Source organism: Gorilla gorilla, chromosome 1 (assembly GCF_029281585.2).
Source record: "Gorilla gorilla gorilla isolate KB3781 chromosome 1, NHGRI_mGorGor1-v2.1_pri, whole genome shotgun sequence".
Lineage (NCBI taxonomy): Eukaryota > Metazoa > Chordata > Mammalia > Primates > Hominidae > Gorilla > Gorilla gorilla.
The window spans coordinates 87,625,500-87,652,644 of NC_073224.2; the positions used below are offsets into that span (position 1 = coordinate 87,625,500).

Genomic DNA, 27,145 nt, shown 5'->3' on the forward strand with positions numbered 1-27,145 from the left:
GTTCAATACTTCTTCAAGATCTTGGATAATTAGTGGTGTGGAAAGTAAAGAAGTCACAGGTTGGGACATTTAGACAAGAGTGAATCACACACGAGGAATGTGTTCATTCTTTTATTGTCCATTGTTTTAACCTGACTGAATACAAGATCAACAAGAGCACTGTACTCCTGGCAATTATTACATATGTTAGAACATGGATTTTGCACTGTAGACAACATTTAACACCAGTCTATGGGGTACTGCATTGCTTTTTATAAAGTTCAAAATAAAGATTTATTTTCAAACAAGTGACTTTGGTTTATTTCATACATTACACTTTTTCTTGCAGAAAAAAATAATAAAATTGTACAACTGCATAAATATAAAATTCTTCCACCATGAAAATGGTTAAAACATTCATAAAGACACAGCACCAGCATGTGATGCCTCCAGAAAGGAAAAAAGGAAAGTAAAAGAAAATGTATAAAGCAAATTAATTAGCCCTGTCACTAGCCAAAGTGATGGGCAGATCCAGATCTCAGACACAGCTTTAGAACATACCGGAGGACAAGGCAAGAGATGTCAAGACAGCATTCAATACAAGCATAACACAACCCATCACCTTTTTGTGTTTTTCTGTAGTGTCACTTAAAATTTAAAGGGCAGTTCCCCCATGACAAACCCCCACCCCAGCCCCCAGGAAAAAAATAAAAATAAAGACCTAACACCACAGGAAAAGACTATGGAGTATGTTAAAAATGCTCATCGATGGGCCATTACCTTTGAAAGAGCCAAAAAAAAAAAAGTACCATGCCAGTTTTATTCCCGTTGAATATTTACACCTTGGACAGCAAACCTTGCTCACATAAAGTAGAAAACAGATACGATAAAACATGGCTTGAAAAATGACCAGAGTATGCACCTGTAGTACTGTACACTAAATAAAATACACAAGGCAGCAATACTTAGGGGCCAGAAACACTGCTTACTACAAGTCAGTTATGGAATCATAATTTACAGTAAAAATGGGCACGTCCCAAGGCTCAATTTTTCTTTTTCTTTTGTCATTTACAGTAGAATAAATATTTTGTTGCTATTGCTACACTTTAATTTACATTCTAACCTATTAAATGCAGAAAGCTAGTGTAAAGCATATAGATTAAGTGTAGGTCCCATACGTATGACAGTTTGTTCAAGACTAGTAGGTTTTTGTTTTTGTATCTTTTTTTAACTTATTAAATGGCTAGTGGGAAAGATTTGTGCTTGTGATCAGCTCTTAACTTCAATTTTTACATCAAAACGTCCCTGAAAACGGTCTTTCTCACTGTACCCAATGTTCTCACCGTACGCCTTACACTCTATGCGAATTTCAGTGTCCATGGTAAGATTGGTGAACTGTACGGCCAGCAGGGGCTGCAGGTATTTGGGCTGGAGGAGTTTGCCATAGTAGGGATAATACTGCAGAGGAAAACCAGGGGAGTTGCCCAGTCCAAAATACTCCACATTTCCAACTTTATCCTTATCTTCATCTCGCTGAAATCCAGAATGAAATGAAATTTTAATGGCTCACATCATGCATCACTATGTGTACTCAAAAACAAGACTCAATCTACACAGTAGTTTGCAAACTACTGAGAGGAAACATCTACTCAGTCTATTCCACTGCAGCCTTGAGAAATGGTCATAAGAGACTATTCTCAACGTGCAAATGGATGAGGAAGCTGAGTCAAATGCCAAATAAGCATTCTTCAAGCCTCCTAGAAACAAGGCCAACATTGAAAGGCAGAAACACCTTGCTGCTGGCCCCGTAAATGATCTTTCTAGTGATATTATCTCCAAAGTTTACTACTTGCCTCTCATTTTCTTGTTGAGAAATCAATCTCCATTTCCTTTCTTGGTGCTAGCACTGTCTGGGAACTCCCTTTCTTTGTTCTGCCTTTCTCTCTAAACTGTCCATTAGTTTTTGGATCCAAAGGAAACATGCACTAATTGTTACCTTAGTCTTTCAATTTTTTTTTTTTTTTTTTTTTTTTGAGATAGACAGTCTTGCTCTGTCCCCAGGCTGGAGTGCAATGGCGTGATCTCAGCTCACTGCAACCTCCGCCTCCCGGGTTCAAGCGATTCTCCTGCCTCAGGTCCTCGAGTAGCTGGGATTACAGGCGCGCGCTGCCACGCCCAGCTAATTTTTGTATGTGTCGTAGAGACGGGGTTTCACCATGTTGGCCAGGCTGGTCTCAAACTCTTAACCTCATTATCTGCCCATCTCGGCCTCCCAAAGTGCTAGGATTACAGGCGTGAGCCACTGTGCACCAGGCGATATTTCAATATTTTTAAAAGAGAAGCCCAAACCACAAATTTTTATGTGACATTAATTTTTTTTAATGTTGGCCCCAAATTTTTAATACATGCTGTGGGCCAGAAAGAAGTACTTCTGTGGGCTAATTCACCTCTCAGTTCTGATAAGCAAATATCCCAATGTATTAAATTCAGATATTTGAGTTTCTTATGCCAATGGAGAAACTGACATCAGTCTTATTCTGATTACATCTTTCTGTTCTTTTAAAAAGTTTTACCTAGTATAGCTACAATTCATCTCACTGAGACTTATACTTGAAAGCAATGTTTCTTATTTCTTCTATTAAAATTTTACCTGTCACTTAAACAGTCTTCTTCATTCTCCCCTCTTCCTCTGCCTACCCTTCCACCACCCCAGTAACCCTAAATTTGTCTTTACCTTGCCAGTGCACTGAACGGGAAGGACATTTGGGTTATACTTCATCACTGGGTAAGTCTCCAAGGACTCATTCTTGGGAGGCTAAAAATAAAACCCATTATGATCAGTAGATTGTAAATGATTTCTTAAGTTTCTGAAAAATAAAACTACTCCGTAGTCCAAACAAGTACACACTGGTCACAGTAAGTCAACCAAAATAACAAAAGACATCAGGACAGCAGAATGAATGACTCCCCTAACCAATTTAAGGTCATGTTTGTGATTCTGTTGAAATGAAAATAAGTGCCCAAGTTTATAACGACTACAATTAAGCTGTGATGCAACCCAGTACTAAATGGAACTTTTAATAGTAGCCCATTATAAGCTTTGCTTAAAGACACTGAAAACTAAGTCAACCCAAAATATAATGCTTGTTATTTGCTAAGATTAGATTACATGAGAAAGATGATTGACATTTCTGTTTTTATAAAGCGTGGGCTTTCCTCCTGAGTCATGAATAAATAATGTCATCCTTTTCCCTCAAGCATGACTTCAAGTAGGCTTTCCTTTTTTGTTGTTTTAATCTCCAGTCGGGGAGACTGCCATTTAAGGAGCGTTTCTTTGCAATTTTCTTAGGAAAAGTCCAATATGTAAAAAAGGTAGAGGTGTCACTGTCCTAAGAGGAAGGGTGGTCTTGAAGGGGTGAATCCACTGAAGGGACCCAGAGGACAGTCTGAAAATTACTGCTGTCATGAAATATCCAGAGCCTCCTCTTCTACACCCATGGCTCAAATCTATCTCAGAAGTGTGATGAACATACATCGCTGGAAGACAGTCACTTGCTTACTCAGATCAGCACAGCAAGTGAGTCTTGATGTGAGATGTAACACATACATAGTCTAATCAAAGTCAGATAAAATATTAGTTCCACATCAGGAAGGAACTACTATTTTGGTACTACTCTGTTTTGGATGCAAGAAAATGATCGTCTAGATTTGACTCTTTGGGACGTTTCTGCCAGCAATGTACTTGTCTTTAAAAATATGTAGAGAAAATGCTCACTAAGAAGTTGCCAGAATCTATCCTCCAATGGTGAGGATAGTGAGATGCTGGGATACTCTGATCTCTGACAAAAATAACTCCAAAATAGTTGGAGATTTGGGTGGAGGTCATGAATTAGGCAGTGGCAATGGATAACCAAGTAGAGACCAAAGAAAAAAGAAAAAAAGGACTGAAAAGACAGAGTAGCTGAATTTATCACTGAACCAAGTAACTCTAAAGATGTGGGAAGAAATCAATCACAATAGACTAGACTGCCTCTGTGGGGTCCAAATGTCATTCAATGTCTACGATGAGTAATGTCAAAAGCAAGGTACTCAGAAAGTATGGGATGAGTCTTCTCTTGGCCATGCCACAACAATTTCTTTTGCTGCTAAATAGCTGATTGATCTCAGTGAAGTATTCCCTAGCAATATGAATATCAAATACATTTTGGCATAATGGTTCTCACCGTTTTTCTTCCATTATATCCTGTCTATGTGGAAAGAAGCTTAAAATCCTTTTGAGAGGTACATTAATTTCTGCCAGCAATCCATCAAACTAGCCAGCCAGGCAACCATCCATCCCCACCTACTCATTTTTGCCTCTGATGGCAATAAAGGAACTTTGATGCATCCTTCAGTTAACAAAACTTTTTATCTCTATGTTGATTTTCTTTTGAAAATATTATTCATGGGTAACAAGCATTGTAGAAATAAATTAATAGCAATCAATAGAAAATTAATGAACAAAAGTGCCAGATTTCAGAAATGAAATGAGTTTGTTCACATAACTCAATATACTGCAGTCAATTTCTATCAAAATTAGAAACAACACTCATAATGCCAACGCTCATATACGGGTGATTAGGGGGAAACCTGCCAGAAGAAGCCAGGCTTAAGGGGAAAGGACAGCATTAATTCATGATCTGGAGGAGAGGATGAAATGACCAGCTTTACAAAAGCAGACAACAACGATAAATTTTCCATTCTTATGGAGAATATAATCTCACCAAATGGTGAGCAATGGCAATTTGCTCATTTTTCAGTGATCCAGAGTAATGTTTATCCATTATAAGTTGCAGTAATACAAAAAGCCAACAGCATGGCTAGCAAAGTTCAGCCTAGATGATGTTAAACTTCTACTTTCGCAATAAAATTCAGAAAAAATATTTTTTCAGATTATCAATTTTTTTGAAATGTTCTTGTGGCTTCCAGAGGACCAAAACCGGACTATACATGCAAGTGGGTTAAAAATTTTTTTTTTAATCCATTCTTTATGAAGTAAAAAATAAAAAAACTTTTTTTTTCCCTCTAACCACTAGACCACCAGGGAAAAAATATATTTTTCCATTTTTACTTTTTTAAAGAGTTTATGTTATAGAAACTGTTATCTGGATACTGAGCAGGAGTATTAAGAAAAGGGCCACAGACTCACTTCAGAATGCAGCTTTGCCTCTCAAAACTCCTTTAACTTTAGAAAATGAGATTAATGTCCTAACTACAAGAATTGCAGGGTGGATACAGAAGTTTTTGGTGTTACTCTACTGGCTAGGTTTCAAAGTCAGCACTGAATATACTTTAAAACTATCTTACATTGTCTTCTCAGATCAATTAAGTACTTAGTGTAAATGACTCATCTAAATTCTATCATTTAAAATATTACTTGCCTTAGGTTTGAAGCCTAGAACTCGGTTGAGCTTTATAATAATGCATGGTTTGCCCTCTTTGTAGCCATAAGTTTCATCATTTAATCCAGAGCAATTTCCCAGCCATTCGAGCTTGAATCTGCAGACCTTTCGCTCTCCTCGTTCATGATTAAAGTCTCCTCGTTCTTTCGGTTCACTGGGCATATCTAAAAATAAAAACACAACTTTTATATTGTACCAGCAATTCCCTTAGCAGTTCTAAGAAAAAGAAACTGTCTTCCTTGTCATAGTTACCTATTCTGAGAGTATGCTATTCTGCATTTAATGCATGATCTGAATTAAGCAAGATCTCCAGGAAAACCATCTCTCACCTCTTCACTCATATTAAAAGATATTTTACCAAAAGGAATAGCTGGTATATGGCCCCACACCAAAGCTTCATAGTACTTGATCAGCACGTAATATTTAGTCTCTGGCAATATTTCCCTTCTTTTAAATAATGGATTACTCAGCTATTTAGAAGACTGAAAGGAGACGGATCACACTGCATGAGTAGCATCATTCACACTGTCAACACTGGCTTAGCTCAGTAACAGGGATATTATAATCAGAATACAAAAGGACTGTCAATAATTTTCAGAACTAGGTGTTTTTTTTGGTCAGAATTTTTAAAAAGGAACTGGTATTTTCCTTTTCAACCACCACTTAAGGGTTTTTTTGAGACAGGGTCTCACTCCGTGGCCTAGGTTGGAGTGCGGCAGCATGATCATGGCCCAAGGCAGCCTCAACCTCCTGGGCTCTAAAGATCCTCCCACCTCAGCATCCTGAGTAGCTGGGACTACAGGCGTGTGCCACCCTGTGGCTAGTTTTTTTTAATTTTGCAGAGACTGGGGTCTTGCTGTGTTGCCCAGGCTTTTTTGATTTGAGTTTCTGCCTTTTAAAGCTATGCATTAAGCATTTGCTGGACTGAGAAATTTTATTCTGGCATTTTTAATTCAATCCTCATATAAAAGCCAGAAAAAGACCAAGTGAATATAGAATTCAAAGTTAATGTATAGCATGCTGGAGGAAAATAATGCAAATACCATAATTTATGTATAGTTTTTAAATTCACAAATGAACTATTTTCCCTTCAAATAGCGAAGAGTCTGAATTTACACTATCTCCTTGAAGTGATTCACCCTGATTATCCCTCAGGCCTTTTAATTACTGCAAAGTAAGATGAAAACCTCATTTAAATTCTAATGAGAAAAATTCACACTGAAAATGTTCTTTTAAGTTACTAAATATTTCCAAAATAACTTAAAATGGCAATTCGCCCCATACTCTGACCAAGCCACAGCCTGCCTTATAAAGAACTGGAGTTGGTAAATGCTTGAATTGAATCAGAAGGGATGATATTACCTAGTAAAACTCAGAGAGATGTTTTATGTTTGTTTGTTTGTTTTTAACGTTTTTGAGACAGGGTCTCACACTGGTGCCCAGGCTGGAGTGCTGTGGCGTGATCATGGCTTATTGCAGCCTCGACCTCCCAGGCTCAAGTGATCCTCTCACTTCAGCCTCTCAAGTAGCTGGAACCACAGGCACACACCACCACACCCAGCTAACTTGTCTTATTTTTTGTAGAGATGGGGTCTCACTGTGTTGCCCAGGTTGGTCTCGAACTCCTAGGCTCAAGCAATCCTCCCTCCTCAGCCTCCCAAAGTGCAAGGATTACAGGCATGAGCCACTGCACCCAGCGAGAGTATTTTTTTGTGGAAAGAATGAGAACATGGACTGGAAAATTCACAGTCCAGGTAGTAAGAGTGAGGACATGTATTCATGTCAATGACTTAATGAAACTAACAGCCTCTCTTTACCCTTCATAAGTCCTTTCCTTATCCAAAAGGATCAGCTGCCTAACACATATTTCATTATCTATCCCAACCAGGATCAATAAAAGTATACCCTGACCATACATCCTCCTTCATGAATGCCAGTGCAGCGATAGCTAATCACACCAAAAGGTCTTTCTGATGAGAGAAGGCCCTGTGCACTCTTCTATAGGGAGAACTTTTTGGGGGAAGATAAGGAAATAAGTAGCTGTACTTTTCAACGGATGTAAGAGAAAGAAAACCGGAATTGCTGTCTTGGGTCTGAATAGTAAAAAATAGTACCTAGGAGTGTTTTAAAGTAAGACACCTTTCCAATGCAGAAAACAGTCATACTTGAGGCTGTACTGTTTTTCATTGTGTCTTCCTGCTTTTTTTTAAAAAAGTGTCCAAATATGGCCAGAGTTCAATCTTTCATTATTTCAGGATTATCTCTCGATCATTAAACAAAAAATAGAAGTGGGAAATAAGAGTTAAAGAGAAAGAAAACTAGCCACAAACATCTACAATGAGTCTACTTACCGCCACAATCTTCAAAAATCATGTCATCCCTCTGGGCTGAATCTTTGTACTTTTCCAGGAACCTAACTATGTTCAGTACATATGCCTCATAGCTCTTGGGATCATTAGGACGAAAGGAAATTTCAGTCTTCTGGATCTGAGGAATCTGTGTTAATCCTAGACCAGGCAGAGAGAAAATCATTAGTTGGAAGGCAGAAACGAAGACAATTCAAAAGTAGACTTTCCACATACAAAACATACTTTGCTAACTCCACTTGGCTAAAAAGAAAGGGTCTTGCCTCCCTTGTTAAATCACTCCTCTGGCATTTAGATTAGGTAACCCCAAGTACCAATGACTATGCTTTAATATCACAGATCAGTTAATTTCCATAGCAACACTTCATGGTAGGCATCACCTCCATTTTATGAATGACAACACTGCTTGCACTGAAAGATTAACTACCTGGGCCAAGGCTGCACAGAAAGTGATAGAACCAAAATTCCAACCCAGGTGTGCTGTACTCCAAAGCCCATTATGTTTCTAGTACCCCAACGTGCACAGTTTTTTAAAATACCCTGCTAGCTAGCATTGTGTGCAGGTGGCTTTACCCTCCCTAATTACATGTAAGCCTTGGACACAGAGGTCTTCTTTTATAATCCTTATTGTCAGTAAATGTATAACCATTCCAAATTCTCTAGACTCAAGCCTACCTAACCAAGATATTTCTTTGGATCTTTTAACCTAAACGGGAAGAATTTGGGACATACATACAGTAACCACAAATGCTTTCCAATCTGAAAGTCTCAGCATGTCAGTGCCGGTCAGATAAAATTCAAAGTCCATATGCCTTGGGTTTGCACTCTCTAAAACTCTGTTACATTCTTTAATATCCAAAAGCCTCTGCCTTCATGAGACTTCCTAGATGGGTATGTGAACCACACTACACAGCACTACTCAGGAGCAATGGTTGGAAAAGTCCATCACAACTGCATTTTATTGTAGGACTGCCAAATAAAAGATGCCTGGTTACATTTGAATTTTAGATAAGCAAAGAACATTTTTTAAAAAAAATATAAGTATGTCCCAAATGCTATGTGGGACACACTTACATTTAAAAATTGTTTATCTGAGGCCGGGCATGGTGACTCACGCCTATAATCCCAACACTTCGGGAGGCCAAGATGGGTGGATCACCTCAGATCCAGAGTTTGAGACCAGCCTGGCCAATATGGTGAAACTCCGTCTCTACTAAAAATACAAAAATTAGCCAGGCATGGTGACACACACCTGTAATTCCAGCTACTCAGGAGGCTGAGGCAGGAGAATCACTGGAACCCGGGAGGTGGAGGTTGCAGTGAGCCAAGATCGTGCCACTGCACTCCAGTCTGGGTGACAGAGTGAAACTCTATCTCAAAAAAAAAAAAATCTATATATATAGATAGGTAGATAGATAGATAGAAAGATAGATAGATAGAGATATATATAAATATATATATAGAGAGAGAGAGAGATAGTTTAACTGAAATTCAAACTTAAGTGGGCACCCTGTATTTTTATTTATTAAATCTGGCAACTTGATTCTACTCCTCACTCCCAGATCTCCCCTCTCTGTGTGGGGCCCATAAGGGGGCACATCATCACTATCCTTGATAAGTGACTCTACCCTGGCTTCCCACCCCCACTTCCCAGCAGGTCAGGAAAGCACCTATGTCACTATCATTTAGGGGCTTGTCAAACATGCAGTCTCAGAGACTCCCCTCCAGACCTACAAAATCCTAACCTCTAAGAAAGAGATATGAGAATCTGTTTAATAAGTACGAAAAGATCTTTAAACACCCTTGGCTTAGAACTGCTTCTCTAGGGAATTATAATCTGAGAGTGGCAACAGTGACTCAGATATGAAGACAACGACGTTAATGAATGTGGAAGTGATAACTAGAGTGCAGCACCATTTGTAGGGCTTGAGAAGCAGGCATCAGTAAGGCTCGACTAAATGCTATTCTTTCTGGTGACTGAGGATGCTTTAAAAGTGGTTACATAATGAGGTGGGCTCAGGGGGTTGTATAGATATGCTTTTTCACACATGTAGTTCCCTAGAGGAATGGAAGGGATAGAGAGGAAGACAAGTAATCAATGGAGCAAGGCACAGGGGTGCCCAGGGCAAAGGACTTAAGGACATTAACAATCATCTTCAGGCCAGGTGCAGTGGCTCATGCCTGTAATCACAGCACTTTGGGAGGCCAAGATGGAAGGATCGCTTGAGCCCAGGAGTTCAAGACCAGCCCAGGCAACCTAGCAAGACCCTATCGCAATTAAAAAAAAAAAAAAAAAAAATCATCCTGAAAAGGATGATGTAGAACCTGAAGAATTCTGGGGGACAAAAATTTCAACAGTGATAGAAATGAATCAAAGGGGAAGTAGCAGAATTTGCTCATAAAAATCTTCAGTTTAAAATAAACACAGATTACAGTTTAAAATTTTGTAAAAATGCCTACAAGCCATAATTTTTAGTATTTCTAAAGCAATTTAAATATACCCTGAACAATCTTTTTCTATGTTAAAATTGGCATTGTGATCATTTATGGTGCAAAACAGCAGTATTGTAAAGAGAAGAGATACCTGCAAAAATAAAGGTGAGCAGAAGCTTCCACAGATAGTTAATGCTTGAGACAGCAATGGTAAACAGAGTTACCCAGTGAAATGGGGAAGTCGGGTAGGGAGGGTCACTCCTGGTTTGAGTTGTAAATAAGACACTTAAGTCAAGGTGACTTGCCTGGACCTGGGGGAAGTACACCAGCAGACCCAAAGCCAGAGGCTCAACAAAATTCAGAATGGGAGAATCCTGGAGTCAGGAGAGAATGGAGCCTTGAGGGACGGTCATGCTGAGAGGCCACCAGAAGAGCCAGTGCATAGGCAGCCAGAGAGAGAGACAAATGCCTGTGCATCGCTCAGGCAGGAGGTCCGCAGGAACCTCCTCCAAGTATTCTGTGTGATGTTTGGGAGTCAGGAACAGAAATGCACCTATGCACACAAGGTTAAACAGTGTTTCCAGGCTTGGGAAAGACAAGGCAGGAGGGTGGTGGATGGCTAGACAACTGAAGGAGATCAAATGTCAGAAACCAAGGAGGGATCTCATCTGACCTTCAGGGAAGGTCGGGGGAAGAACCACAGCCAGGGGACCATAGGGACATTGGTGTGATAAACAACAATTATGCAAGCTGTGGTCCATCAGCAGAGGGCGGGATGCAGCAAAAGCCAAAATATAAACAAGCCTGATACTGAGATTTGGAGAGTCTCACCTAACAAGCTGAAAGGAGGAGTGACCTTAGAAGGTCATGTTGAGAGTAAACATGGTAAAACCTGGATTGCGAAGCAAGTGTCACAAACATCCTTGTTCTCCCTGGCCTGGCTTCAGTGAGCCTCTCCAGTGGTTTGCCTCTCACTTTCTGGCTGCCTGCATTCTCTCTTCCAGTGGCTGCTCAAGGTTCCATTACTTTGATATGAGTATGAGGAATAGTGATGCCATTTCTCAGATTCTCCCACACAAAAAAAGGAGAGTAAGAACAGGAGGAGGTATTATGCTGGGCGCTTTTCATTCCTTCACGATGTCAAGTCCACGGTCTCCACTATTAAAAGTGACCAGGGGACATGTGTCAGACTCAAAACATCAGCAACTCTCACTCAGTCCTCTGGGCTCTTTACTAACAAAATGATAAGGCTAGTGCATTCCCCAGGAGCCTAGGGGCTATGACCAAAACTAAGTTCATGTTTACTCACAGACTATGACAAATCTTTCTTGTAAGTGCCTCTGTTGTTAATCATCTAGGATATGGCCGGGAATGGTGGCTAATGCCTGTAATCCCAGAACTTTGGGAGGATGAGTTGGGTGGATCACTTAAGGCCAGGAGTTCCAGACCAGCCTAGCCAACATGGTGAAACCCCATCTCTACTAAAAACACAAAATTAGCCAGGCATAGTAGCACATGCCTGTAATCCCAGCTACTTGGGAGGCTGAGGCACGAGAATCGCTTGAGCCCAAGAGGCAGAGGTTGCAGTGAGCTGAGACAGCACCACTACACTCCAGCCTGGGCAACAGAGCGAGACTCTGTCTCAAAAAAAAAAAAAAAAAAGAAAAGAAAAAGAGAAAGAAAAAAAAAATCTAAGATCACATTTGTGAAAATAATAGGTATTACTGTTACATGAAGTGGTACTACTGGCCCAGAAGAGAGTTATATACACAATTGGCCTCATGTCTCTCTAGACGGGGCAAATAAGAAATAATGAAAACCAAGTAATGGAATCACATCCCTCTCAACCTGAAAGCCCAAATTTTTCAGTAAGCATAGCTCATGATCTAAGCCAGTCAAGTTTATAATTACTTTGTGAGGGAAACATAGACGCAGGCTGCTTGAAGAATCTTGACTTTGCTCTTATAGAAGCATCAGAAACTAGTGAAAACAAGAAAGCAAGGGGTGAAACATAGACAGCTAAGCACGGAGTCTTAGAACCCTGTGACTTGCCCAGCTGGATTAGATCCTAGGCCAAAGCCTCTGCCCTGTCCTTTCCATTTTAAGTAACAGAGAACCTTGGTAGAAGGAGCCGAGGAATGACAGATAAACCCCAGAAAGCTCAGTCATGTCTTACTCTGTTTTGTGAGCTCATGTTTCCCTCTGGAGTCTGAGGGGTCTTAGACGGTGGTAACTAACATAAGCCTTAATGACCATCCTTTTAAGATACAGAGCTTTTGATCCAAACGTCATTTCCAGTAAAAAAACAGATGGTCTGGGTTTAGGTCATGCAATCAGTTCACACATGCTTACTACATAAACAAATGTCCAGGAGGCCACGCCACAGTCAAGTGGCCGCTGCCTCCTTAGTAGCTCTTCTGCTCTCTTTCCTCACATTTCCACAAGGTCTCTCACTCCATCACCCACTATCTCTGCCTCCTCTCTTTTCTTTATCCGAAGCCTGATGGCCTGAAAACTTCTCCTGGAAATTACCACAGATCAGCCCCCGGGTCTGTTCTGTTCTGGATAGTCTTAATTAGGACAGTTTTTGATGAGGTCTTCTCCAAACATTAGAAAAATTCCTCTTCTCAAGTTATTTCTCTAAAGCAACTAGATACTCACAAGAGAAAGATGAAAGACCTTTGAAAGGATGTCCAAATCCTTTAAATCATTTACTTTAGAATTATCAGACTGTTAAGAAGAGATAGAAAGCAATGGGATTGGATTTGGTAATTATTACAGACAGTTCCCAACTTACAATGTTTGCCTTACGATTTTTTCAGCTTCACAGTGGGTTTAGCAGGGTTAGTAAATGCATTTTTGACTCACAATATTTTTGACTTACAATGGGTTATTGGAACATAACGCCATCCTAAAGAGCATCTGCATTTTGAGGCCACACCCAAATTCTCCAACCATGACATTCTCCAAGGGCTGCACAAATCCCACCTTGCTGACTGGAGTTCTCATGAGTCATATTTCACACTAGACCAGACGCTTTCTCCCATCATGCCCCTCCTTCTACTGCCCACTTCTTAAAGTTGCTAGTTATGACTCTGGACAAGGATGAGCTCTGTTTGCAGTGGTAACTCCCAGAGAGCCAAAGACAGCAAAACACCCAATCGCTGGCACGCAATTTCAAGTTACATTCCAGGAAACAAATCTAACCTTTTCCCTCTCCAGTCTTCTAAACTTGAATTTACATTAACCACCCTGAGCTCTAGAGACAGCTTTGTTCTGATAGGATCATTTGCCTTAAGCTATACATCATTAATTAATAAAGCCACTTGAAGAGGCAGAAATCATAATCTGGGTATGTAAAATTTTAATATTTGGTTTTCAATGAGTATTTCAACTTTACATAAGATTTAGATTTAAAAAAAACTTCTGGCTTCCCACTTGCTTTTCAAAGACACATTTACCTGTCTTTGGTCCCCATCTCTTGAGAAATAAGGAAGATCCTCCATGTTCAGCTTTAGTAAGTGTTGATAGCACAAGGGGGAAAAGGCTTGAGGGAAAGGATTTTGTTTCTTTAGGTTTATAATGTAGCAAGTTCATCATTTCTCAATCTACATGTGAGTTTAAAGTATTTCAACTAGAATGTAGCCATTTCAACCTTGTAAGTTATTCAAATGCACAGCTGCTTGCACCTGTCATTTAATACATCTGATGAATCACTAGATCAAATCTCTAAATAGGAATCATTTCCCATGGAAACCTCCAGGAAGGTACCCATATGACTGAGAAGGGCACAGGAAGCAAAGAAATGCTTTTAAATGTAGCCATGCACAAATCATGTGTCTCCTATACATTCCGAGTTGAAAAGTAATTTCCAATTTAAAAAAAAATAGGTATGAATTCATACATACTCACACGTATATGTACACATAAACACACACATATGTATGCATACGCACATATATGAGATATAAATTTCTCCTTTAAGTGCCACCCTGTAGGACCTAAGATATTTCTGGATTTTGTTTGTTTATTTTTGTTTTACATCTGTGGGTTGGTATCAACTTACCTAGCAAAGTAAGGGGAGAGGCACAGAAAAAAGGCGCCTTTGCACTTTCTGGAAACTAGCCACCTTTGACTCACCTTCTGCCTCCAGCTCCCAGACTCAGGCTCTGAGATTAGCAAGGAATAAATCTCCCTGCCTGCAGGCAGGGTCACATTCACACCCTCCGACACTCAGAATCTGCTCCCTTTACAAAGTCTTAGAAAACTGAATCCCCGGACTGTCTCTACAGCCAATCTGGATGTTTACCAACACTCAGGGTAAAGAAATCATTCCTCCTGTCTAAGCTAAATGCCATGAACTCTGATTTAGGCTCTTCTCTGATCCATCCTCTTCTTCCTGTGGCTGTATATTCACTTTCAGGCAAGCAGGGAGTTATTTAGTTCAGTTGACCTATCTTTAAAAATGCATATTCCATAGGGGCAAATCCTTGGTATTTTGTATAGCTCATAATTGTGCTTATTCTCAATACAATAAAGGAAAGGTGCCACTTTTATAAAAGAATAACATAAACAAATAGATAAATCCTAGTATTTTACATTAATTATGCTCAAGGCCAAACTGAAGAGCAAGTACATATAGTATATTTGACTTATCTAGATATAAAACATAACATTTGTTAAGTAATATCCTGAAACAAGACACTGCATTCGACATGACATTTGATAAGATCTACTCATGCACGTATGTGGGAAAAAGCTGGATGATACATCCCTGTTCCCTTCATCTCCCCAGCTTCTCACTAGTCTTGACTGCATCCGACAGACCAGCTGGTCATCAGATTACTAGCATGAGAGCACTGACCAACGGTTAAGAGCAACCAGTCCAATAACCCCATCAGATTTTATGGTAGAAGTGGACCTGTCAGGCTACTGCTCTTTCCACCCCACTTTCTATGACCCTTGGGTGAATGCAGCAAAAAATCCTTAAATGAAGCTTCACAAATCCAGCTTTTTTTTTCCCCCCACCATCACTCCCACAGATTTGTTACCTGGTCCTTCCTACTTATCAGGTCTCTGTTCTGCTTACTCATCATACAATGGGCATACAATGTAAGATCTGTTTTTCTGTGGCTCCAAGAACATTTTAAAGTAAATCATTAGGTTTCCTGTGTACCCAAGAGATGACTTACTAGTTGTACCCTTGTCTTTAGAAATAAAGAAATCACCACCTGGGTAGTTGAGTTGCTGAAGCCAAACAGAGTTCCCCCCACAAACCCTTTACCAAGTCATAAGGCTGTGCAGTAGCTTTTGGAAATCTAATTGCCACCAATGCTAACTCATCCACAAATTCTGGGACCAGGTAGACAGGATCCATTTGAGGGTGGGAAGGGAGGAGGAGAGGGAAAGTGAGAGACAGCTGGGTGTATACAGATACATCGCGTCAGCTGAGAGATTACAAAGCAGTGTATTCTAACTGGAAACACCTTACTGGCACTTTGCACTAACAACCCCTCCAAAGTATAAGGAAGCCAAATGTTTCTAATTTCCCCTTATTTCTCCTTTGAAGTGTGAGTGAGAGATAGTAATACAAGTATGAGGTAGTTTGCGGGGGGGGGATAAATTAGGTATTCTGAGACTGACATAATGACTTCTCAGGAATTTTACTTAATCAAGCTGAGATTGAATGATAATGACTTGAACCCTAATGGGTTTTTTGTTTGTTTTGTTTTTGGTTGTTTTTTTTTTTTAGATGGAGTCTTGCTCTAGTTGCCCAGGCTGGAGTGCAGTTGCACGATCTTGGCTCACTGCAACGTCTGCCTTCTGGGTTCAAGTGATTCTCCTGCCTCAGCCTCCCAAGTAACTGGGATTAGAGGTGCCTGCCATCATGCCTAGCTAAGTTTTGTATTTTTAGTAGAGATGGGGTTTCACCATGTTGGCCAGGCTGGTCTCAAAATCCTGACCTCAGGTGATCTGCCTGCCTCAGCCTCCCAAAGTGCTGGGAATACAGGTATGAGCCACTGCGCCAGGCCCCTAATGAATTTTAAGATTAGATATTTCCTCTTTACAATCAAGATGAAACTGAAACTGCTGGTGGTGCCAGTGTGGTCAGCTGGTCTGCATCCACCCCACTTCTCCTGCCCAATTCTGGTTACCAACAAGCCAAGAATATGACCCTTTGAAAATGTGTCTGCTAGCACTGAGCCGTCTATACTTCAGAGCTAAACAAACAACCACCCACAACCTTAAAAGAGAGAACAGCAGCATACATTCATACCTGCCTACCAGGAAGCAAGCCAGCTGGGAATCTCCCGGACCCACCAATTGACACACAGTGACCTTCATTTCACTCCACTGTTGCTAAGTGAGCCTGAGGTGGAGGAAGGGCAATGGCGGATGTGAAGAAGAGACTTTTCCATTACACCACTGGGCAGGCAGCAAGGCAAGCAGGGTCAAATCAGGGCTAGGGCTTGGTAAGCCTGAGTGTGTGTGTATATCCATGAGCATGCATGTGTGTGCAGGCTTGCATGTCCGTGGGCATGCATGTGGGTGTGCGTGCCTGTGCCTGCTCAGCCCTCTCCAGCACAGCTAATTGCTGCGTCTCTCCCCAGATCCAACTGCATCAATAGATGAGAAGCGATGCTGCAGAGCAGTACTGCAGGACTGCCTAAGGGGGTCTCCTCTGGAGAAAAGCTTGGCAGGGGCTAACCCAACAAGCATGGGTTTGTTAAAGGGAGAGACTGCACAACAAATACAATGCCATTTAAATTCACTTTAAAATTTTTAAAAACATGTTTCCCAAATGTCTCTTAAACATTTCCATGGAAAGCTAAGGTTTTATTGACTCCATGAAAATCTAAGTGTGCAAAGCATCCCTGTCATATCTGGAAATTTAGTGTCCAAAAAGAAGAAACTGCTGCTTCTAGTAGAAAGACAGGGCTATAAAAACCCTGGACCAGGTGCGGTGGCTCACGCCTGTAATCCCAGCACTTTGGGAGGCTGAGGCGGGTGGATCACCAGAGGTTAGGAGTTTGACACCAACCTGACCAATATGGTGAAACCCCATCTCTACTAAAAATACAAAAATTAGCTGGGCATGGTGGCGTGCACCTGTAGCCCCAGCTACTCGGGAGGCTGAGGCAGGAGAATCGCTTGAACCCAGGAAGCAGAGGTTGCAGTGAGCCAAGATCATGCCACTGCACTCCAGCCTGGGCGACAGAAGAAGACTCCCTCTTGAAAAAAAAAAAAAGAAAAAAACAGAAGTTGCTCTCAACAGCTACCCTACACTTAATACCATTGGTTTTGCCACCATAAAGTACTATTTGCTTTATATATGTTTATCATCTCATTTAGTTCTCACAGAGCATATGATTCCCCACCCCCCTTTTTTTTCTTTTTTTTTTTTTTTGAGATGGAGTCTTCGCTCTGTCACCCAGGCTGGAGTGCAATGGCACAATTTTGGCTCACTGCAAGCTCCGCCTCCTGGGTTCACGCCATTCTCCTGGCTCAGCCTTCCGAGTAGCTGGGACTACAGGTGCCCGCCACTACGACAGGCTAATTTTTTGTATTTTTTAGTAGAGACGGGGTTTCACTGTGTTAGCCAGAATGGTCTCGATCTCCTGACCTCATGATCCGCCTGCCTCGGAAGTGCTGGGATTACAGACGTGAGTCACGGCGCCTGGACCCACCCTGGACCCACCCCTTTTTTTTAACAGGAGACTTAAAAAAATTTTTTCTGTGTGTGTGGATATGGGGTCTTGCTATGTTGCCCAGGCTGGTCTTGAACCCCTGCCTTCAAAGGATCCTCCTGCCTCAGTCTCTCAAAGTGCTGGGATTACAGGCATGAGCTACCACACCGGCTGCAACACGACTTTGTAAGGAATATCATGTGCATTAAACGGCCACGATTGTTCAGGGCCAAGAAGCTGTACACGTTCACCATTTTTTCTTACATTTCACTTCCATTCTGTAGTTTAGTCTCTCCTCTCAGATTTCATGTTTGGCCTCTTAGTTTATCCAATATTATCGCCATACAGGCCCAAATACACTCACTGCACAATTGCCACTGCTTGATATGGCCACATTCACACGTTATTGAGAAGACACCCAACTACAAGGTATTCCGGTGTACAAAGGGCAGTCAATACCCAGTCAGGCTGGATTTGCATTCATGCCTCAAATTCAGCTGATAATATTATTAGTGAGTCTTTATATCTTTAAATCATATGCAAACTTTCACACCCACTAGGTGTATCTAACTCAAATTTACAATTTTCCCTCTTTAACTAAACATGAAAATGGAGGCTTTAAAGATACTAATGTGAAGCCAAAAAACTGTCAGGGTATTCTTAAACACACTGTTTGTCTGCATACTTAAGGAGTTATTTCCTATGCAAAATACAAACTTCTAACACGTACTCTGAAAAATGCCAAGGAGGGTCCAATTAGGATCCCTCAGGCAACACAGGGCCATAAGGGGTGGCCCAAGAGCTGCACTTTGTGGCAGCCGGCACTCTGCTGGCCTGGCCTGATCAAGGTTCGGCACTCTGCTGGCCTGGCCTGATCAAGGTTACTGTCATTTTCATATGAATGTCATGTCCCTTGGTAAAGGCCCCAGAAAAACCCCACAGGGTAAGGCAGGTGAAGAGGAGGGGCCTGGCCTAGACTCTCCTGAAAGGTGATGGGGGAAGGGATGAGGAAAAGAAGAGACAGAAATTACCAGGCCAAAGAACAAGGAAGATGGAGGACTGAGGACTTTTCCTGTGACTCAGACCACAGGACAGGAATGCATTTTTCCAAGATGAGCCACCAGCATTCCTTTGGAGAAGTCAGGGTTTGTCAGGTCAGTCCAACTGCTGTGAGCACACTAAATATAGGTACTAAGAACATGTCTTTTAGGAAGGGGATGGAAGGAAGGGAAGGGAGGCACGGTGAGAGGGTGTTGGAAAGGACTGAGCACTTCAGCCAGTTGATTTACAGGCAAGGTCATTTCCAAGTCCTTACTTACAAGGTTGGGCACTTTGGCTATTTCTTTTCCAAAGTTAAATTTTCCTTTCTGCAAAGGGCACAAAGAGAATTTTTAGTTTTATTAAAGGCTGACTCCTCAAAGTTTATATAGTCAATGACCATTTTTTTTTTTTAATCTAGGAAATTTCCTGAAGAAAATATTTGACTTTGTAGTCGTATTTGGCTTTGAGTATAAGAATTATAAAACAGCAGCAGGCCAGGCATGGTAGCTCATGCTCACACCTCCCAGCACTTTGGGAGGCCGAAGTGGGTAGATCACCTGAGGTCAGGAGTTCGAGACCAGCCCGGCTAACATGGTGAAACCTTGTCTCTACTAAAAATACAAAAATTAGCCAGGCATGGTGGTGCATGCCTATAATCCCAGCTATTTGGGAGGCTGAGACAGGAGAATCGCTTGAACCTGAGAGGCGGAGACTGCAGTGAGCCAAGATTGCGCCACTGCACTCCAGCCTAGGTGACAGAGCAAAACTCTTGTCTCAAAAAAAAAAAAGAATTATAAAATCACATCATGATGGAAGAATCACTTTTAAATGGCATAACAAAGAACAAAAACAAAATATCCGCACCAATTAAAATTACGACTAATGGTACCACAAAAGTTCTAGCAGAAGAGGACATGAAAAGACACAATGCTTCCCTATCACCAAACCCAACGTAAAACATGTTTCAGCTTCTCTGCACACTCCAGAATTCTTGCTTCGACCTTTCCACAGACCCACCTCTTGTGGAAAACAGTTGCTGGAAACTGGATTATTAAGCAGGTTTAAGTTATGTTATTTACTTACGTGATTTTTTTTTTCCACTTCCCCAATCCCTCAGATCTAAATTTATCCGGAAATACAAATTTTGAGTTTTTCTTACAGTGGAGAACTATTTGATTTAGGGCTACACGACAATGCTTGCCACCTCCGTATTTTGAAGATCCTCCTCTGTGAATCCTTCCCACATTCAAGGAGGTGCGCATGAAAAGTCTGTGGCAGGCAGTGGCCCTTGATCTAGGCTGCTCAGGGCCACGTAGATCATCTGAAGATTGTCACCTAAATACAGCTGTTACTAAACCTTTGCCAAGGGAAAGCAGAGAAGGGACAAGTCATTGCCACCCCTCAGCAGCAGCTTCAAGGTCATTCGTAAGTGACAGCCCGGAAGTTATGCAACACTTTCTCTCTAGGTCCTCCAGACAATGATTTTTACAACAGCCAGATGGTAAATTCACGTTTGTGGCTATTCCACTGCCTTGTCCTATGAGCATCAGGCATGATGGCAGTGGGCCTTTCACGACTGGTGTGGACACACATAGCTCTACACTGATGGCACCCAAGTCACAGCAGGGACTCGTGTGGCAGTTTGCATTTTCTTTTGATAATCTTTTTGTTCACTCAAGTTTTTAAGAGCTAAAGGAGACAGTTAATTAAACTACAAAGTGGGACCAGAAAGCTGGCAAATGAGATGCTTATTAAATCAATGGGTATAAACATTGAGAAGTAAGAGTGACTTTGTTCAAGCTCAAACTGCAAATTAACAGCAGGTGGGACAATAGACCCCTAAAGTCATGGCTCCTCTCCCTGTGAGTAGCTGCCCATTCCACAGCTTCTTATCATCTCTAAAAATAAGTTCACCTTTTAAAACAGGAGCCCAAGTGACTTTTTTAAAAGGATTTATCTGAGTCATAGCCCCCCCTCAAGAAGTAAAAAAATGTCTGTTAGAGTTGAAAAGATCTGGAAAGGATCCCACTAACCAAACCCTAGAATATGAAAAATGGGAAGACAGGGGCCCCCATCAGAACTCAATCTGTTCACAGTCACATAGCTGGTGGGTAGCAGGCTGGCCAAGAACCAGCACTCTTCACCCTCACTCTAGAACTGGGCAAATAAGATGTCTGCAACCCGTGGGAGCTCTGCCTGCAATGCAGGTAGGACATCTGGCTGCAGCCAAGAGAAGTTTCTCTTTTCCCTTTTCATGGTTGCTTTAAAACTATATTATAGAGTAATTTTCCAAAGAATTTTTTCTCAATAGAAAAAGTGACACCCATGCTATCTCTGAAGGAAATGAAGCTATTCACGTGGATTTTACCTGGCGGGGCCACTCGGTCCTGATATGTGGGCTTAAATTCACTGATGGTGAGCAGCATCACTTGGATGGTTCCGATGAAGATGCCAGCCAGGCAGCCATAAAATATTACGTAGAATAGAAGGATTTTAACTGCAAGAAGAACAGAAACAAAAAGCTGTGATGCAGTCATATGCTCAGAATGAAAGTTTAATCTTCCCACGGATGAACAAGCTTCCTTCCTGGTTCCCCCGGTCCCATGATTTCTTCCTTGTCCAACGTCAAGAGTGCACCTCACCCCACTGACACAGGGTGAAAATCAAGAGGCTGGGCAGCCCTCCTTGCAGTGTGTATGGGAGGTGGTTAAGGGTAGGAGGAATGTTCAGCTAGAACTAGGATCCTTATATTTTTTATTCCCTAAATTTTAAAAAAAGTATCCATATTTTTTATTCTCAAAATTATTTAAAAAAATCATGAAGATCACCAATAAAATCTAGAGCTATGTTTGGATGCTTATGCAATGAATTTAAAATATGACAGTATACTCCCTTAGAGACCTATGTTTTCTTTGCTTGCATATCCCTTGACATTTAAATACTACAATCCAAGCTCTGCTGTTTCTCCAAATGCTCAGATGCCTGAGGGTTATTTTGCTATGGCAGAGCAATGAATGCTGGGAAACCCAGTGATGATATCCTCCTGTTTTTTTTACTATCACTCTCCCTTTGGTTTGTATTATCAACAAAGCACACTCTTTCCCCTTGGAGGACAAGACAAGGGGAAAAAAAGAAAATTCTATAGTGAAAATGACCAGCACATTTTAATTCCATCTTCTGGAACTGGAACAAGAATAATGACTGACTTGCTGGGCTGCATTTTCTTTTTCCCATAGTTAACAAGACAACAGGATGGAGGCTGAAATAGCTGCAAAAGCAAAAAAAAAAAAAAAAAAAAAAGACTCAACACATAGATGGGAATGAGGGTGGCTATCAGTTACTGGTTTACAAGGATTATCTCCCTGATTAGCCTCATAGTAACAGGCTGTACTAGGCATTGCCTGGCAGCCCTGTGCCAGCCAAACAACTCAATGTGAATGCAAAACAGGGAACAAGTGAACTGTAAGGTTATCGAGTCAGAAGCACGACTGCACAAAGGAGCCTTAGGTTACTGCTAAAAAGGTCCAGATCTCATGCATTAAATGCCAGGGTACTTGGGGAAAAGCCACTGAAAAACAGTATTATTGAAAAGAAGTATATGTGGTAGGAGGGGGCCAGGGAGGGAGTGGGTACACAACTGCAGGAATTAGCCTTGTTGCCCTGTCCATACATTTAAAAGCCCAACTTTCCTATCAGGCACTAAACAGTTAAGGGAAATCAGGCTACAGAGCTGTTAAAACAAGCAAAACACACAAAACCACAGCAAAATGCTTAATCATAATCCTTTTTCTCCTCTATCAAAAGCAAATAACAAGGAAAAAAGCAAAGACAGAAGCAAAGATAAGGAAGAAAGAAAAGGTTGTGTAATCCAGAACTACAGCACCCAACTCAATCACTCCCTCCCCGCAGGACAAGGGTTAAGTGCTGCATTCTGTATCCAAGCAGCAGTAGGCAAATGGCAACGCTGTGACGTCAAGAGATCTGGAAAATTTTTCCAGTGAATGCTCCTAAGAGGTGCAAGAGTTGGTGTAACAGTCAGCAAGACAGCTATCGTAGCCCTGATTCAAGTTTCCTCTTGTTGCCCCCCACCCCCACCTCATCTTGGTGCTCTTAGCTTACCTACATGTGCCCCTTCGAACAACAGAAACATCTCTATACTCATTCCCTGGACTCCAGATGCCTAATTCTAACAACATAAGAGGGTACATAATTGAGGCTACAGTTTAAAATACAAATAAGAACAATGGAAAAACAAGTCATTTTGCAAGTACGCCGATTAAGCTCAGAAACAGACAGCCTTTCTATTCTGCCCACACGATATCCTAAGAAAAGTGAGGAATTTTCCCTTTTTGCTCTGAGATGTTAGTTGATAAAATCTCCCTAGTTACTGCCGTGAGGTCACTGGGAGAGAGTGGAGCACTCAGGACTAGAGGGGCCTATGCAGTGGCTCACTCAGACACAGGCCACCAGGGGCTCCCCAGTAGCCAAAAAAAAGGCTAGATAAGTCACACCAACTACCTGGGGTGGCACTGTGAGGGGAGCTGAAAGGCTTCAGAGGCATCTCCCTTTCACGCAATTTTTCTTCTTTTAAAAAAAAGTAATACAGAGGTTTTTTTGGAAAAACAAACCAATGAACAAACAAACAGTGTGTACCCTTCAAAAGGTCACAGGCAGGCATCCAGGCCTAGCTGTAACTATAAAACCTACCAATGTCTGTATTAACCTAATAAAAAGGTAGAAGGCACAAAGTGATTTGCATGCTGTGATTTCTCCAGCAGGTGACAGGCGAGTCTCCTGCGTCCATCTTGGTGAAAATCTACCTATAAGCAAAACCGAGCCAAGGGCATCCTGCCCTCGCCCCAAGGGCATCCATGTTGGGCCCAGTGCTGGAAAAGGGGCATTTTCTCCGTAGGAGACAGTAATTGCTGCCGCCTTTTCTACCTAAGAGAGGCTCTGACAGTTTTTACACTGCCAGAAAGGGGCAGACATATTAGCACACAACAAAAAGGGGATTTTTAGCCCAGCACCTGTACCGTGGAACATGGAAGGGAAGAGGAGGCAAGTACAGCAGTCCTGGGGTCTACATTCACAAATCAGCATACTGATAGCTTGCTGGATAGGATACCAAGACATAAAAATTGACACACACGGTCTCTCTTTCTCTCTCTCATGGAGGTGCTGCCCATTAAATGTCGGCTTAAAAATGAGTCAGTCCATACTGCCTTACCCTCTAAAGCAAGTATTATTCTGAGAAGCATGAAACTGGAACGAGGAAAGATACATATTATACTAAGGGGAAAAAGACAAGAAGGCAAATTTCACAATGTGCCTAGAGTCAATGCAGCCCCTGCCCCTGTGACGCAGCAGGGTCAGACCACCAGAGAAGGAAGCCCCAGCTAACCTGGGGAGAAGGGTGCCCATACCGCAGTGCACCTTCCAGGCCTCCCTCAAGTTACAAGGAGTTGCCAGGGAGCTGTTCATTCTACACACACCCCACAGTTCTTCAGGTTTTCCTTTCCACAGTAAAACACAGGAAACTACCTTTATGCCTGAGACACTATGACAATAATCTCAATGAAGAAGTCTCCCCAAAATAAAATATAAAACAAAAGCTAAAAGCCATTAAAGAACTATATTTTCCATGGCTCAGGGATACATATGCTTCCCAGTAACACCTTGGAAAGAGGCTTCACCTTGAAAAGAGGCTTCACCTTGACTAACCTTGAAGTGTGATGCATTATTAACCCTTTAATTTTCAATCAAGAGAGACTCACAGGCTGCATTTTTTTTCTTTACAAAAATTCATATATTCCAGCTTCTTCCATTTCAAAATGTCAGCTAAGCACTATTTCCCTGACTCATTCTCCTGCCGATTCCCTCAGATCCTCCCAAGCAGGAACACCAATCGGCCTCTGTTCAGGACTCCCTGAATGACTGCAGTGGTGGTGCCAGTGGTGTTGGTGGTGATGGTCATGATGATGATGATGATGATGATGATGTTGGAGGAGGAGGGGGCAGTGATGCAGCAGGGGGAGTTCCCTCCCTCCTTCCCTCACGCAGTCACGACTCATAGATTCGCCTACAACTCTGCCCTTCAAAATGACCTTTTTTTTAAAAAAAAAAAAAAAGTCACCTTTCCGGAGAGGCTGAAAACAAGAAATCTAATTTTCGATGGAAAAAAGTCTATCCAACCAAGCAACAGGCTGAACAAAATATTTTAAGATCAGCTGCTCTGCGTTCATATTCCCTTCACCATAATGAACCCAACCTACTGACTGATCCACAACTGTCTGTGTAGACCTTGAAAACAACCAGACTTTGCCAGGTTTCGGGCCAAAGCTAAGAATCGGAGTCCTGAAATGAAGCTTATTGAACCATTTCTGGGTGGTGATGACTCCAGGGGAGGTCATGGAGGGAAACCCTTAGCCATCGCTGTGAAACACTACAGTGTGGATGGATTCCTCTCCACCCTTCTCTTTCCTCTCTTTTGAGATACGTATTTAGACTAGAAGAAAGATGCTGTAACACACAACCTCGTCTGCATTAGATCCCATTACCTCACGATGTTCTCTCAAGACCCCAGATCTCATTTTTTTTTAAGGACTCAGGACATGGGAGAGACAAATGTAGTCTCGCAGAGCCTGACTATTCCCAGGAGTAAAAGGCTCAACCGATGCACGGTAGGAAAGACTGCAAATTACCAAGCCAAGATCGCTACGATATGCATAACCTTCCGCCTGTCGTGTTCCAGCCCCGACCCTGCGCCCCACTCTGGGGACTCCGCATTCCGCACAGGACTGCAAGCCCAGGCCGGCGCGACCCAGCAGCGTCCACCACCCTCGCCCCCGCCACCCCGGCCAGCGCGGCGGGTGCGGAACCGGCCGCGGACCCTGCGCAGGGGATGCGCCGCCCGGGAAAGATCAGACGCGGCGGCCGGGAGCTGCGGACCCCGTACTTACACCAACTGCCACCGGTCCTGCCCAGAAACTCCTTCTTCTCTGAGTTCCAGATGAATTTCTTCCAACTGCCCTCCTCCTTGGCTTTCCCGCGGGCCATGGCGATGGCGGGTCAGCAGCTGCCGCGGTCCGGAGGGTGGGTGGCTGCGGCGCGCGCCCTGGCGTCCTCTGCGCCGCTCGGCTTCTCCGGCCTGGCTCTCTGCAGGCAGGACGCGCCGCTGCCGCAGCGGCTCTCGGAGTGCGAGACGCGCAGCGGAGGAGCCAAGGCAGGAGCAGGAGGAGGGGGAGGCGGCGGCGGCGGCGGCGGCGGCGGCGGCGGGGCGGGGGCGGAGGGAGGGACGGCGCAGGCTGCGCGGCTCCGAGCCCCGCACCTATTGGTGGGCGCGCAGCCGCTCGCAGGCTTTCTTTGGTCCGCCGAGCGCTCCTCTAGCCCTTGGGGGGAGTCGGGGGCTCCGCGAACTCGCAGCTGCCGCTCCCGCTGCCACTGGGGACGTGTGCTGGGCCCCCGCCTCCCCTGACCTCTGCAGAGACAGGCCCGGGGTAGGAGAGTCAGAGAGGGAAGGACGGACAAGCGGACTGCGGGGCGCCACCGACACTCCCGCCAGGAGCCGAGGAATTGGCTGCGCCCGCCCTACCTTTACTATATACCGCGCCCCGGCGGCCGTGCGCCCCGCCCTCTAGCGGCCCGGTGGCCAATCGCCGGCGCGAGGGGCAGGGACTCGGCCCGAGAGGGCGGGCTCGGGGCCGGCACAAAGGAGCCGCCGGGGCTAGAGGGGCCACTTGGAACGCTGGGCGCGGGGCGTTGGGCGCGGGGCGAGGAGGAGCCGGGGGCAGCGGCGAGGGACGCGCAGGCAGCGCCGCGCAGCCCCCTCCCAGCTCCCGGCTGGGCGTGAACCGCCCCTTCCGTGGCTGGGGGATCCGCACCTGGGTCGCCCGGAACCTCGAGGACCCCAGCCCGGCAGTCCTGGCCCAGCCTCCACGCCTGCCTGCCCGCCCGCGCTTTCGGCCTCCCTGGGCTGTGGGTCCACACCTCCTGGGCGCTGGCGGGGTGGGGGAAGGTCACTCCGGGACGCCGGACTGGCGAGGACTCTGCCCAGCTCCGCCCCGCCTCCCGCTCCTGCACCTGCCGCCCCCTCGCACTCCCCGCCACTGCGGTTGCAGTTCCGGCCCTTCCCTCTTCTTTTCAGGCCAGCCCAGCCGGCAGCCCCGGTTCCTGACTGCCCGGCTGTGCCCCTTGTGGG

The 27,145-nt window shown here is 43.4% G+C and overlaps 2 protein-coding genes across 2 annotated transcripts in view; one reads left to right on the forward strand and one right to left on the reverse strand.

Moving 5' to 3' along the window:
• Window positions 1–287, forward strand: part of NME7 (NME/NM23 family member 7) — a 233,283-nt gene extending 232,996 nt beyond the window's left edge. The window contains exon 12 of the mRNA XM_019026417.4: window positions 1–287. Within this exon, the coding sequence (XP_018881962.1) occupies window positions 1–33 (33 nt within the window). The 3' untranslated portion in view covers window positions 34–287.
• On the reverse strand, window positions 99–26,927 carry ATP1B1 (ATPase Na+/K+ transporting subunit beta 1). The gene is made up of 6 exons (XM_004027860.5): window positions 25,908–26,927; window positions 21,317–21,445; window positions 7,772–7,927; window positions 5,400–5,584; window positions 2,714–2,794; window positions 99–1,512 (listed from the first exon to the last, which is right to left on the reverse strand). The coding sequence occupies exons 1-6, from the start codon at window positions 26,002–26,004 to the stop codon at window positions 1,249–1,251; spliced, it is 912 nt and encodes a 303-aa protein (XP_004027909.1). The 5' UTR covers window positions 26,005–26,927; the 3' UTR covers window positions 99–1,248.
• Window positions 26,928–27,145: the final 218 nt, after the last annotated feature.

Excerpts from the sequence above, each read along its gene's own strand:
- ATP1B1 (XM_004027860.5), bottom strand. The coding sequence starts at position 26,004 with ATGGCCCGCGGGAAAGCCAAGGAGGAGGGCAGTTGGAAGAAATTCATC. Across the intron at positions 5,585-7,771 it reads GATTTTTGAAGATTGTGGCG|ATATGCCCAGTGAACCGAAA; the intron begins GTAAGTAGACTC and ends TTTTATTTTTAG. Across the intron at positions 2,795-5,399 it reads TTCTAGGCTTCAAACCTAAG|CCTCCCAAGAATGAGTCCTT; the intron begins GCAAGTAATATT and ends TTTTATTTTTAG.